The sequence below is a fragment of the Gymnoscopelus braueri genome (genome assembly GCF_963280865.1).
Source record: "Gymnoscopelus braueri genome assembly, chromosome: 19".
Classification (NCBI taxonomy): domain Eukaryota; kingdom Metazoa; phylum Chordata; class Actinopteri; order Myctophiformes; family Myctophidae; genus Gymnoscopelus; species Gymnoscopelus braueri.
The window spans coordinates 43,820,814-43,836,015 of NC_137621.1; the positions used below are offsets into that span (position 1 = coordinate 43,820,814).

Genomic DNA, 15,202 nt, shown 5'->3' on the forward strand with positions numbered 1-15,202 from the left:
TAAGGCCCACTTATATGTTGAGAGAGGAAAACAGAAAATGCATGGAAAGAAATATGGACTTTAAATTCGACTCAAGTTCAGCAAACAAGGAGGCGCGCCATCGAACAGATGCAGAATGGACAGCTTATACTGGCTGGTTTAGGCCTAAAAACACCCACAAACCTCTGCATATAATGAGCCTTGAAGTATGAAGTAATTTTTTTAACCACAGCGGTTTCAATAACACAGCAGCGAATAAGACTCACAGAAAAATACTGCTCAGCTTCCAACTGCTCTTGAAGTTCCTTCATTTGGCCATCGGAGTCTAGTCGTTCCCTGTGGTGGGGAAAAAAACATATATTTAGTTCATTTGTACAGCCTTTCTATCAGTGGTAATTTTGACAGCTAATTTGTATTTTGTTTTTATTCATAGTCTTTTGAATAAATTGCCATTACGTTTTTGTTACATTTTAGTTATCTGAAATGTTTCAGTTTTAGCCTTGTTTTAGTTAAGATTTTAGTCAACTAAATCTATGGTTGATTTAGTCGACTAAAATGTATCTTGGCGGGCCGTGATGGCGTCGTAAGGCCTGATTTATACTTAGCTGCCTGCCGAAAATATCTGCTATTTTCCGAGCACGATCCCCACGCACAACCAAGCATAAATTGACTAGATCTCTTCTCCGCTAGCCGCTCCTTGACATTTTTGGCTAGTTTGTATTGGTTGACGAAATTGCCCATATACTTCAGTGATACTTTTAGTCATCATAGCTTAGTTACTATTTAGTTTTTGTTTAGTTTTCCGTCAGTGAAAAAAGGTCGATGAAATGAACACTGCTTTCAGTTTTTTTTGCCAAGCATTAGGCCCACCTCACCACCTTCGTTTCACCGTCTAGAGACTATAAAACATACAGTAACATACAGTAACATCCACCAAATAAATAATATACAGTAAATTAAGTCGTGGTATGGTTATTTACACTTGAAAGATATTTTGCTGTGTTTTTGGTGTGGACCAACTAAAGTCCTTGGGGGGGGGGAAATATTATATACATATTTAAACAGAGGAATTCTACTGTGCGTCCAAAACCAATGTAAAGACAGTATGGTTATCCCCAATATTTGATAATAAAGAATATCTCAATATTTATTACCATACTGTATACAGTAGTGGTTCTCAAAGTGGGGTCCGGGCACCCCCAGGGGTCCTTGAGGGGGTTCCAGGGGGTCCCCGGCAAAAGTAGTTAACATAGCATCACAATCGTTTTAACCACTTTATCCATTAATATGTTGGCTATTCAAAAATAGCAGATCTACAAGCTCACAGCGCGGCACGAAGTGACACGCTGTGAGATTGTACATTTGCTATTTTTGAAAAATTCGGAGGAATATCGAATAATCTTGGATTTAAAAAAAACATAAATCTTCTCTTCTGGGGGGTCCCTGGCACAAAACCTTTTCAGATGGGGGTCCGCGGCCAAATACATTTTAAATGTGGGGGTCCTTGACGTGAAAAACTTTGAGAACCACTAGTGTATGGAATAATAGTTTTTATTTGTTGACAAAATTGTCAGTATATTTAGTCTAGTTTTAGTCATAGTGGCTTAGTTTCTATTTAGTTTTTGTTTAGTTTTTTCGTCAGTGAAAAAAAAAGGTAGTTGAGTTTTTCGTCATAGTTTTTTAGTCGAAGAAATCAACACCGATCTAGATCTAACAATGGGAGGACTTCAGGCAGCGACAGGGTGGAGGACTGACTTGCGAAGCTCCTGGGTCTGCTTCTCCAGGCTGCGTTTGATGTCCAGCAGATGGTTGGTCTCCTGCTTGAGCTGCTTCTCGGAGGTGCGCAGCGAGTTGAGCTGCTGGTTCTGGGCCTTCAGGTCGTTCTGGGTCAGGCTGCGCTTCTGAGTCTCCTGCTCGATCTTCAGTGTCAGATTTTTGACCTAGGAGGGAGGGAGAGAGAAACAAGTGGAAAAAGTACTCAAAATCTTTACTTAAGTAAAAGTATCAATACCACAATGTAGAAATACTCTGTTACAAGGAAAAGTCTGGAATTTTCAATGTACTTGGGTAAAAGTACAAAAGTATTGGCATCAAAATGTATGTAAAGTACCAAAAGTAAAAGTACTCATTATGCAGAATGTCCCATTTCAAGTTTTCAACTGTATAAAAATCTTTTGAAAATAAATAGCAGATCTACAAGCTCACAATGCGTCGCATCGCAACGGATTGTGAGCTTGTAGATCGGCTATTTTCAAATGGCCGAAATGTATATAGGGCTGAAGTGGTTAATGTGTGTTTTGTAATAATAATAAAAATCTACAAAGTGACTGAAGTTTTCAAAGAATTGTAGTGGAGTAAAAGTACAATATTTGCCTCTGAGATGTAGTGGAGTAGAAGTTAAAGTATTGGAAATTGGAAATACTCAAGTAAAGCACAAATACCTCAAAATTGTACGCAAGTACAGTACTTAGTTACTTTCCACCACTGTATAAAACCCAAAGCCATCCATTGCACATTCAAACGTGCTCCTATAACAATCTGCCTGGTGAAAATAAAAAAAGGTCCAATAGACAACATTCAGCCACTAGATGTCACACTTACACCACCTCTGTTGCATAAGGTTCATTATTTCCCTGATTCCCTGAACTTTTGAACAGTGACAGAAATATCTAACTCTAAAAATCTTTGTTCAACTATAAAACAACCATTTCTCTTGTGTCCTCAAAATGTCTACTTCTGAAATTCTACTATAATTGGGGGGGAAACTCAAGCCCTCACAAGTACAGCGCGCGCGCGCGCACACACACACACACACACACACACACACACACACACACACACACACACACACACACACACACACACACACACACACACACACACACACACACACACACACACACACACACACACACACACACACACACACACACACACACACACACACACACTATGTATCTGTGTCCACATAAACAGAAGTACAAGAATGCCTTGTACTAAGGACATCAACACTGCCAATGCAGTCAGACAATAGTAAAACAGCCAGTTACAAAGTGTCTAGACTGCAGAACATTGTTACAAACCCTAGGCCAGCGGTTCTCAACCTTTTCAGGCTGTGACCCCCCAAAATAATTATATTTGAACTTAGGACCCCCCCACCCTGACAAGCACTTGGAATTGTGGGAGTTATTTAGTCATTATTTAGTTCGACTCGGTTCCACAGATAAATAGCAGATCTACAAGCAGATCCATCTACAGATCGATCTATCTCATGTTGCGAGGCGTTGTAGATCGGCTATTTTCAAAATGTTTGCCTCTTTCTTACATTTTATTTGACAATTTGACCAATGTTTCACCAGTTTTTATAGTATGGTTTGCTGATTACTTTTGATGCAGTAATGGTCTTTTTTTCTTTCTTTCTTTGTCACTTAACTGTAATCTGTCTGCATAATCGTCGCCATGTTGAAAACTAGAAAAAGTGCTCCTCGGAGCACTGCCAGACCCCTAGTGGTTGAAATCTGAATGGCCGGACTTCGCGTGTGTGCAGAGGAAAAGAGGAACAGACCAGAGGAAAAGAGGGACAGACCGACCGACAAAGCCTCCTGTAGGCCGACCCCTTGGGTCTGGCAAATATACATCATATATTTTCATGCAATTAAAAAGAAGCAGATCTACAAGCTCACAAATTACACAAATCATGAATGCAGTGTCCGATTGCCGTGAAAGGCCTAAGAAGAAATATGGCACCTTTTTCACATTGGCCTATTATAGCGCCACCAGGAGGCCACAATAATGTACCTGACCTGGCGGAGACCTGTGCTCCGAGGGGCACTTTTTCTTTTTCTTTTTCTTCTTCTTCTTTCTTCCTGTCATGGCTGCCAGTTCCCACCTGATGTTGTGTGGGAGTTCTGACTGCTCCACACCGTACTGGATAACTGCTAGCTTGCATAGTGTCTTCAGTGTTGGACTTAAATCTAAGATGTACAGATCATCAGTGTATGCATATTCTGCAAAGAGGATGATACGATCTCCCACCGTGCAACAGAACATCTTATGGTTAGAAGGGCCGTTTCCCTTGAGTTCAACCTTCTTCCAGGAGAAGGTCTCTGAATTGAATTTCCACAGATCACTGAAGTGCTCGTTCCAGGAGCCACCATATATGTAAAGCTCTCCATTGTAGACAAAGGCTGAATGACTACGGCGTACTTCTGAGAGAGGCTGAGTGGAAGGTGTTCTCAGCCAGCTGTTGGTCTCTGTGTCAAACACACTGACCTTGCCAAACCCTATGGCCCAGGCCCCTCAATGAACCAGGTGGTTGTTTGCCTCTGGTGTTAATCAAAGCCCAGACCATGGTGTTGATGTCCAACTTGTAGATGTCATTAGTGAGTCCAGTCAGCCGGGTGAGTCCTCCATAGATAAACATGACCTTCTCCAAGACACAGGCTGAGTGGAGACGCCTCGCATCTGGAATGGTTCCAGAAACCATGGGCTTCGACCATCTATGAGCGTCGACATCAAATGCATAAAGCACGTTGCAGTGAGGATACCCTCCCCACATGTAGATATCTTCTATGAGCACAGCTGTGTGGTCGCAGCGCCTGGAGGGAACCTCAAGGGGACGCTCTCCTCTTGTCACTGGAGGCAGCTTCATCCAGAGTAGAGAGACTGTGTTGAAGATGTGCACTTCCATCTGATCACTGTTGCTATGTCCCCCTGCAAAGCAGTACACTTGTGTCTTACTGCGACAGCAGCATGAGCACTCTTTGGTCCTCCTCTCAGATATACCGTCCATCGAAACATTTCACACACCAGCACCACCGTCAAACAATGTCACAAACTACAAAAATTACCCAGTGTCAATTGATAAAATGGTAGCAATGACGCTAAATGCTGCCAAATTATGTTTTGCTTATTTGACAACTCATTTTAAAGGACAATTGCACGGCCGTGATGACAGTGTGACGTCATTGCATTATGACGTCATTATGTAGATTAATCCATTAAGACCGGGAACGCATCTGTGTCATTTTTAGATTTATTTGGCTATTCAAAAATAGCAGATCTACAAGCTCATATGGTGCGGCACCGAGTGCCGCACCATATGAGCTTGTAGATCTGCCATTTCTGAAGGAGGAGCACCTTTTCTAGTTTGGATTTATATTGACTCCTCCTTTGACTTGACTCACGTTCACAATGGACTTATAGTATGTACTGACTTGTATGACTTATTTATAATTCCCTCAATGGCTCGATGTGACGCGTTGTGAGCTTATAGATCGTCTATTTCACACTATTAATGTTTTTTTTTTAGTGAAGTATTAAATATGTCAGTCATAAATTTTGGTTATTTGTCATATTTGCCCTGTGCAACTTCAAAGCCAAACAGAAATTACATTTGTATTCATATGCTCCAGTGACAAAACCACAATGAAATTGTTTTTATCGCAATTATTTGTGTGACTATTAATCGTCATGTAAAATGTCATAATCGTGACTAGCCCTAATAGTGCGGCACTCGGTAAACACATAACATTTTGGGGGTTCTTGACATGAAAACGTTTGAGAACCACTGTTTTAGCGCGCGCACGGGCACACACACACACACCTCCTCCGTGAGCCGGTCCTTGGTGCTGCGGAGCTCGTCCAGCTTCTGCAGGGCCTGCTTGTAGTCGCAGTCCGTCATGCTGCTGTGCTTCTCCAGCTCCAGCATGCGGTTCTCCAGCCGCAGCTTGGCCGCGCGCTCCTCGGCCAGCTTCTGCTCCAGCTCTGCAGGGCATTATGAGAAAAGAAACCATGATGGAACACATCACACACACAGCCACACCATGATGATCACATGCAGGACAAATTGACCAAGTAAACCATCCCCACTTAACCCTTTTAGACTGGGAAACTGTTAGGATTCAGAAGACATGTAGAATCCCCCAGAAGCAAAAGATTTGAGTTACAAATGTTCACTTTTAAAAATATATATTCAAAGATTGGCACAAAGTTTCACAAAAAAAAAAAATAGCAGATCTACAAGCTCATTTATTGCACTGAGCTTGTATATCTGCTATTTTCTGAATAGCCCAAAGTATAAAATAATGGTTAAAGTGGTTCAAATCTAAAATGACACAGATGCGTTCCCGGTCTTAATGGGTTAAATGTCAATTTGTCATTCATAAGAGAAAAGACATGACACAGAGGTTGGACAATGCTGCTTGTGGTCGTTCTGCATTGCATTGGCTCCATTCTGCACCAGGCGAGTCTCAAAACCTTTTCATTTCAGTGACCTCCATAACTCGGAGAGTGAACAAATGGAACCGTTTGTACACTCTCAGAGTAACAGATTTGTACTTTGTATCGTATCTCAGGTACTAGTGTAAATATGTAGATAATTATAATTTTTCCTCTTTTTTGATCTCCCTTCCCACTTGTGGGATGGACTCTCAAGAGTTAAATTACCACTTATGATTTTTTTCCTCTCTCCTTTAAGAGAAAAAAAACCCTTAATCTACACTGTAAAATCAAATGGAGGTACAAATCCTACAAAGAGGTACAAATCCTATCAAATGGAGGTACAAGCTCACAACGTGTTGCGTTAACTTGTGAGCCTGTCGATCTGCTATTTTCAGCGAAAAGGCTATTTTCAGCGTAGTAGCTTTCGCGGCTGTTTCCAGCGAAAGCTGCTACGGCTCCAACCCTGGCCGCAGGTCACAGCTCTCACCCTTCATGGACTCTGACTTGGCTCCATCGATGGTGATCTTGCTCTTGTCGGCCAGGCGTGCTTTGGTGGCCTTGTGGGACGCCTCCTCCTGCTCCAGGCCTTGCTGCAGAACCTTCAGCTTGTAGGTCAGGTCGATCTCCTTGTTGCTCTTCTCCTGCGAGGTGAAAGACGAGGCGTAGTTACAGAAGATATGTTACAGTATATGTCGTTGCTGTCGGGCAGAATCTTCTCACTTTTTGTGTCTTTTCGTAAATGAATGCTCTACTTGATCATACTGCAGCGTCACACAAAAGCATCAAAAGTAGCAGGCAAGTACAAGCGACGCGTTTTGAGTTTGTGGATCAGCTACTTTTGCGATTTTTGAATTTCAATCCTGAAAAGTCAGTTTTGGGCATATGAGTTTTCCACCCGACAGAGACGATATATGATGATACCAACAATCAGTGTTGGGCAAATTAAAGGAAGGGTAAGTGATATTTTTTGGTCAAAACAAAACGTTTTGTTGTTAATAAGTTAAGAGCTCTATATTCTGATGGTAATCATTGCTAGGGTTTGTTCAGTAACGGGGGTTTCCCCGTCTCTCCAGCTCTTTAATAAAACAGAAAATAAATGTTCAGGTGGGTTGCCAATTTCATCCAATCAGCAGAGAACACCCATTTATAATGGTCCAGTTAAAAAAAATAATGTCTGCTCACTTCTTTGTGACTTCACATCACTTCCAATAGCACTTGTTTATCCGGCATCTTTCTCTCTCCTAATTTGACAAAATAGGTATCCCACCCGGAACATGTATTTTCTGCTTTCTGAAGAGCTGGCGAGACGGGGAGACCCCTGTTACTGCACAAACACCCTGTAGCAATGAGTACTTTGAGAATATAGAGCTATTAAACACTCATTTTAACCAACACCACCAAAAAAAAAATCACTTACTGCACCTTTAAGAACCAACCAATACAATTGAGAAATGTGACAACCAGAAGCTTGTAAGATTGAATAGTTTCAAAAGGTGTACCTTCTCCAGATCAGTTAGTTTCTCTTGGAGCTGTCTCTTCTCCGTGTCAGCCTTAGACAGAGCCTGTCTCGCCTGCCGCCCCTCGTCTTCCAGGCCAGAAATACGTCCTATACACAAGCCCAGATCAGAGTCGAGAGAGAAAAAGGGCACAGCGGTCACAGAGTGAGCCTGGAAATGTGTTCACATGCACGTGCAGCAAGTATCTTGGGTCCTTCTTCCCCGTCTCTCAGTAAAATATACATACATACATGCTCACTCACTCATTCTGCCCCTCAGTTTGGCCTTTATGCCCCTCAAAAATTATCTGCTCCGAGGGCCATAGTGGCCTTGATGCCCCTTGATTGATCCAAGGCTGTAGTGTGTATGAACTGTTAACTGGTAATTGTTAAATACCAATCAAATTATTTCATGAAATAAACAGCTTATTTATTTACTCATTTCACTGACAGTTATAGTATTAACACTTGGGGTGCCAGAGGTTTATTAAAATATTATACGTTGAGTGCCGGGATTTTTTACCATTTTTGAACCTTTTTCAAGTAGTCACAAAATATTTTCAGTGATCTCCGTCCTCACGGTGATCCCCTCATTACACACATAGAGGTCTCGTACAATCGGGGGGAAAAAAATTAAAAACATTCCGTAATCCGTTCCATAGTTGCAGCCAGTTGAAAATAATCAAAAATACATTGTAAAAAAAAAAAGTACACAGGAGCCGAGATACAGGCTTTTGAAGTCATAAGTTAACCAGGAAGTGGATTGGAGTCTTGGCATTTGGCCTTAGTGAACTCAAACAATTTACACCACCGAAGGCCAAGTGGCCTTGACCCTAAAAATGATGAAATTCCGGGCCTGGGCATGATGCAGGACTTTCCAGGAATACAGGACATGTTCATTACAGCAGCGGTTCCCAACGTTTTTAGCTCAAGACCCAAAAGGGAAATGTTATCACTATTTTCACTAGTTTGACCCAAACTAGTGAAAACAGCAGATGTACAAGCTCACAACGTGTCGCTTCGTGCCACGTTGTGAGCATGTACATCTGCTATTTTCACAAGGCTATTTCTTAAAAGTTTTTGGGGGTAAATGTATGGAATTTCTTTGATTTCTGCATTTATTTATGACATTGTTTTGAAAAATGTTTGATTTGTATTATTATTTTCTTCTTAGCCTTTGAAACAATCATACATATTTTTCCATGCAAGGATAATTTCTCGCGACACATAAAAATGGGTCCGCGGCGCAGTGTTTGGGGAAACAGTGCATTACAGGACAGCGGACTAAACTGATCCCACCCTGTGCCCACAACAATCAAAGCCTCCGTCCGTCTCTCTCTCTCTCTCTCCCTCTCTCTCTCTCTCTCACCCATCAGGTCAGTGATGGTCTCGGAGCCCTGGCTGTGCTCCCTCCTCTCGGCCTCCAGGGCGGCCTGCAGGCCGATGCACTCCTTCTCCAGGCTCAGCTTGCCGCGCTCCAGCATGCAGCACTTGTCCTGCAGCTCGCGCCCGTTGGCCTCCATCTGCTGCAGCTGCTTGCTGCCCTCCGTCTGCGTCTTGCGGAGCCGCGCCGCCGCCTCCGACTCGGCGCGCAGCAGCGTGTTGGCCTCCTCCAGCTGACAGGCGGGGCACAAAAAAAAAAGAAAAGCGGTTGTGAATGTCTAGGGTTGTTGGGATCCGGAGGAATCGGGAGGAACCGGATCCAACATTGAGGAACCGGAATCGGTTCAGTCACATTTGGAACCGTTTCTGGTGTCAGGTTTTTAATTGAAAATGTACTTCGGTATGCTCAAGTTATGCCAGGTTAACACAATGCCAGGTTAACACAATGAAATCCCCCCAAAAAGAGCAATTATTTCATTAAAATGTATTTTATTTTAAAATGGGTTAAATATTCTTGGAGGCTTTAGGTGGCCGACCTGTTTCTGAAGGTGGATGTTCTTCTCATTGGAGATGTGTGAGTTCTGGTTCCTTCTCTTCATGTCATCCAGCTGGTCTCGCAGGCTGTTCACTGTTAAAGAGCACAGAGCAACAACAGACTGTATGACGTTTCTGTCGGGTGGAAACCTCATATGTCCAACACTGTTGCTTTTCAGCATTCAAATTCAAAAGCATCAAAAGAAGCAGATCTACAAGCTTCGAGCTCGCGGATCTGCTATTTTTAATGCAGTATGATCAAGAGGGGCGGTAATTTACGGAAAAACACAAACAGTTGGAATATGGAGATAAGAGGTTTCTGCCCGACAGCAACGATGAGCTAAAACCTCAACCACACTGTTCACTGTTAAAGATTACAGAGCAAACACAAACTGTATGAGCTAAAAACCTCAACCCCACTGTTCACTGTTTGAGCACATTATGAGCCAAAACCTCAACCACGTCTGGGGTTGGATTATCTTTCGGTTCAAATCGATACAAAGTGGATTTCTTTCCCAAAAGTGACAACCCCCAAATGAGTTTAATCTTCTCAAAGAAGATATAAATACTACCGGTATTAGTAAAAAAAAAAAACTAAAGTTCACTTTCACTTTACCCTTTGTGTTGATTTCAGTTACATTTGACCACGAGATAATACTCCCCAACAGCAGTGTATTCGCAAATAATTCATGGATATATTGGACGTTATGACAGTCAGAACAAAAGCAGAATTGAGATTCTACCCCCCCATCAGACATGGTTAACCCATTAAGACCTGAAGCCGATTCTGCATGTCTCCTAAATCCCAACAGTTTTCTGAAAAACATACGTTTCTACTGTATATCAGTGGTGCTCAAAATCTTTTTCATGTCAAGGACCCCCAAAATGATATGTATTTAGCCGCAGAGCCCCATCTCAAATGATTGTTCCAGGGACCACCAGAAGCAAAGATTTGAGTTAAAAATATTCGCTTTAATATATATATATATTCAAAGATTTAAACACATTTTCAAGATTTTTCAAAAATAGCAGATCTACAAGCTCGTAGCGCGGCACTCGGTGCCGCGCTATGAGCTTGTAGATCTGCTATTTTTTAAAAGCCAAAAGTGTAAAATAATGCTTTTTAGCTCAAATCAAAAAGTGACACCGATGCGTTCCAGGTCTTAATGGGTTAAAGTTGAAAGTTACTATCCCTAAATCCGATCCTGTTTATCTGTGTGCATTTCTGGCGGTCCACCATAACAAGTGCATCATGGACGTCGGATACCATAATGTATCATTTACATATGGCCGAAGGAAAAGGTTTTCCTGAAGCACAACAAAGGAAAAGCAGGGCTGCGGAAATATGCATCGTGCGAGCATGTTAAACTGGACATTTATTGAACTTGAGGCGTGCGTAATCCTTAAAAGAAATGGCTTGAGATTACACAGTCGTGACAGCTTCTAGAATAGTCCCCCCCCCTCCCTTTAGCTCAACATCAAGTAGGCATTTATTTGACCAGTAGGTGGTGGTAAAACCTACAATATGTCAGTCCATCCCATAAATGAGGCTATTGCCAGGCTATCAGCTAATGCAATGGTTCCCAAACGTTTTAGCTCAAGACCCAAAAGGGAAATTTTATATCTCCCCAAGACCCAAACTAGTGAAAATAACAGATGTACAAGCTCACAACGTGGCGCCACGTTGTGAGCTTGTACATCTCTGCTAATTTCACTAGGCTACTTCTTAAGTTTAAAATTTTTTGGAGGAAATGTATGGAATTTCTTTGGTTTCTGTATTTATTTATGACATTCTTTTGAAAATCTTTTGAAACAATAGTATATATATTTTTTTATGTAAGGATGTTTTCTCGCGGAGCATAAAAATGGGTCAGCGACCCATTTTTGGGTCCCGAGCCAGTGTTTGGGAAACAGTGCTCTAGTAGTGAACCTCCTATCCTATCACGAGTGATATGCTGATTGTGACACGTTAACATCTCATGCTTTTGTTAATTTCCCCACAGATACTACGCCAAGCTATGTATCCTGGGGACTTCATTGGTCTTATGTTATGTTGTTTTGGGCTATATTGTGTGTTTGTTTTTCTTCTGTGGAACAGACTGTGAACATGAATATCCCTGTGGGACAATAAAGACTATTATTATTATGATTATTAGTAGTAGTAGTAGTATTATTAGCCAATCAGAAACAAGGATTGGGACTATCCCTTTTAGAACAGAACAGATCAAACAATAAATTATATAGGTAATACCACAGAGGGTCACTTGTAAAAATTCTTGGAGTTTATGGTATCTTAGATCAGGGGTAGTTCTATTTGATGCAGAAACACAACATAATTGCCTTGATGCAAGTAACATTAACGGGCATCAATGGATTCCGAACCCCACTTTGAGAAGCACAGTTCCAGTGTACCTTCATTCTCCAGGCAGCGCTTGCGGTCGGCCTCGCTCTCCGCCTTGCGGTGGCTCTCCAGGCTCTTGTGCTGCAGCAGGGCCTTCTCTCTCTCCAGCTGCCTCAAAGTAGACTCCAGGTTCTTTCTGCCAGTCACCTGCCAAACAGCAACGCGGTAAAAGTTTGATGACGTTTTTTTTAAGTTCTACTTTTAATTAATACATTGTACTTTTTTTCTTACTGGTACTTGTTTTGCATGCAGTTTTTTGCCTCGTCCTTTGTCTTACTTTCTGTGGTATCTTGTGTTAATGTTACATGTCAGGGATTAAAGAAGAAAATGTACAATATATACTGTATATAATATAATAACTCTAATATTCACACTGCATTCTTAACTGTACTGTACAATACTGTACTGTATTTGAATGCCCTATTCATTCATATATATATACTGTCACCCTCAGATAAACAAAATAATTTATGATTTTTTTGCTTCGGCGAAGAAAGTGTCAACACCTCTTTCAAGAAAAAAAGGCTTAACATGATAAGAAAACGTTTTGATAAGCTACTCAAAACTCCTGTGAGACACAATTTACAATGCCATGTAATCCTGTAACCGGTTCTGTAAGAATTGGATCCCTAAATTGCCACTGGAATATATTGTTTGGAAGACATGTACAGAATAGATAAGATTGCTAGTTTTCTTAAGACATTCAGTCATGCAGGGAATAATTGCTCCATTACATATTGTGGTAACTCTGAATGAGAAAAGCAACCCAGTCAGATCAAACTATTTGAGCCTGTAGAACCAGACAAACAATAACAGAAGAAAAGCGATCTGCCTACACAGTGAGCAAGGCCTTCATGCCCAAAATAGGATTTGTCAAACAGAGCAGCAACAGGACACCATGAATAAAAAACATTAACAGCAACAGGTGTCATAGAAGATCTCTCCGCATTTTACTCTACGTCTAAACTACTGTAGCTTACCTCTTCTTCCAGCTCTTTGGAGATCTTCTCTAGACGACCGGTGGCCGTCCTGAGCAAAGAAAACATTGCAGAATGTTAAAAACAGCTCCGGTATTAAGCCTGATTTATAGATAGCAGTTACGCGCCAGTGTCTCCAAAAATAGCCGAACTACAAGCTCCCGACTCGCCGTGCTGCGACGCGCCGTGAGCTTGTAGATCGGCTATTTCCGTGCGCACACTGGCACACAACCGAGTGTAAATCAGGCTTTGTGGTGACGAGTGAACGAGAAAGGGACATTAAGTCTCAAACATGTCGGGTGGAAACCACGTCCAAAACTTTTGCTTTTCAGGAAATGGAAAAAAAGAACCTGGATCCAATGACGTGATTTAGAGACAAGCTCTCGTTACTTTTTATACTTTTCATTGCTTCAATATTGATAAAACCCACAGACACACTTAACCACTTTCAAGCTGGCCTCCCAAATTTTGGGCATATCATTATAATTTTCAAACAATTAAAAAAATAGCAGATCTACAAGCGCAATGCGTTCTGAGCTTCTAGATGGCTATTTTTTGCTACTTCTGCATGACACTGTCATACGACAAAGTATAAAATAGGGCATTCATTTATGTAGAAAAAATATATACAAATATTAAATTTGGGGATTTCTCAGCGCATAGGACTGGATGCAGAATTTTTCCAACATTTACCTGTATTTGTGCTCTAGTTCGTCTTTGGACTGCATCTCATTGTTGAGGTGCTCCTCCAGATGGTGGAGTTTCTTCTGTAGTGCTGCCGACTGAGGAGAGAGACAGGAGAGAAGAGTCACACAGGCTTTCTACAGGGTTAGGCAACTTAGATTTAAGCCTTTTTCAAACTTTCCTGCCAGTCAGAATCAGTGGTGGAAAAAGTACTCACATTTTTTACTTAAATAAAAGTATCAATACCATGATATGGAAGTACTCTATTACAAGTAAAAGGCCTGTGTTCAAAATGTTACTTGAGTAAAAGTACAAAAGTATTGGCATCAAAATATACTTAAAGTACCAAATGTAAAAGTACTAAAATGTTTGAAAATAGCAGATCTACAATGCGATGCGTTGTGGGCTTGTAGATCGCCCTATTTTCAAAAAGCCTACGTATAAAATATGGCTAAAGTGGTTGATGTGTGTTTTATAATATAATAATTTATATCTGAAAAGTAACTAGTAACAAAAATGTTCAAATAATTGTAGTGGAGTAAAAGTATACTATTTGCCTCTGAGATGTAGTGGAGTAGAAGTAAAAGTATTGAATATGGTAAATACTCCAGTAAAGTAAAGAATCCTCAAAAGTGTACTCAAGTACAGTACTTGAGTAAATGTACTTAGTTACTTTACACCAGTGGTAAGAATAAAATGTAACAAGCTTAACACTAGCATTCCTATTCTGGGGGAGGACATTCGGAGAAAATAGCCTGACACGGTGTGAGCTTGTACATCGGCTATTCACAATAATAACACTGCTGTCATTCATGGTTTGAACTAAGAATATAGGGTATAGTGGTTGGGACTAATGTATCAATAACAAAAAAAGCACAAATACAACGCAAGAATAACAAATCCTAAATCAAATTTGACGAGTCTGCAGCATTTGAAGCATACATTTTAGACTTTGTATGTCTTTTAAACTGCCTTATTTTTACATAAATGAATTTAACACCTTTTAAGGATCAGCAAAAATCCCCCTGGTCACGTGAAGCATCAAACCAACGGCCTCTTGAACTAAAGTGCACACCACATATGTTTATGATTACTTAAATCTGAGTCACACCCAACGTTCCATGAGAACCATCCGCTATCACACACCGTCTTCCAGCTTTAATATCCAGTTAAAAGGCAATAGATAAAACAGATTAGGAATGACAAAAATATATTTTTTTCTCTTTTTTTTCACAAATGAAGATAATCTATCATTGCACTTTTTGGTCTAGATACATGGAAATTGGTCTCGTATCAAGTATGTTAACACATTGAGTGCCAGGGTTTTTTTAAACAGGGTACTCACAGTGCCTGGATTTTTAACCATTTTTGAACCTTTTTCAAGTACCGGTAGTCACAAAATATTTTCAGTGATCACCGTCCTCACGGTGATCCCCTCATTACACACACAGGGGTCTCGTACAATCAGGGGGAAAAAAATTAAAAACATTAGGTAATCCGTTCCATAGTTGCAGCCAGTTGAAAATA

At 41.0% G+C, this 15,202-nt stretch overlaps 1 protein-coding gene across 4 annotated transcripts in view; it reads right to left on the bottom strand.

The window, feature by feature from the left end:
* rock2a (rho-associated, coiled-coil containing protein kinase 2a) overlaps positions 1–15,202 on the bottom strand; it is a 74,321-nt gene that overhangs the window by 22,540 nt on the left and 36,579 nt on the right. For all 4 annotated transcript variants that reach the window (XM_080414904.1, XM_080414905.1, XM_080414903.1 and 1 more), the window contains exons 11-20: positions 13,685–13,773; positions 12,995–13,043; positions 12,026–12,161; positions 9,616–9,707; positions 9,066–9,312; positions 7,701–7,807; positions 6,689–6,842; positions 5,585–5,745; positions 1,735–1,919; positions 246–315 (exon numbers count right to left, since the gene is read on the bottom strand). In XM_080414904.1, coding sequence (XP_080271030.1) covers positions 246–315; positions 1,735–1,919; positions 5,585–5,745; positions 6,689–6,842; positions 7,701–7,807; positions 9,066–9,312; positions 9,616–9,707; positions 12,026–12,161; positions 12,995–13,043; positions 13,685–13,773 — 1,290 coding nt within the window. The remainder of the gene's footprint in view (positions 1–245; positions 316–1,734; positions 1,920–5,584; positions 5,746–6,688; positions 6,843–7,700; positions 7,808–9,065; positions 9,313–9,615; positions 9,708–12,025; positions 12,162–12,994; positions 13,044–13,684; positions 13,774–15,202) is intronic.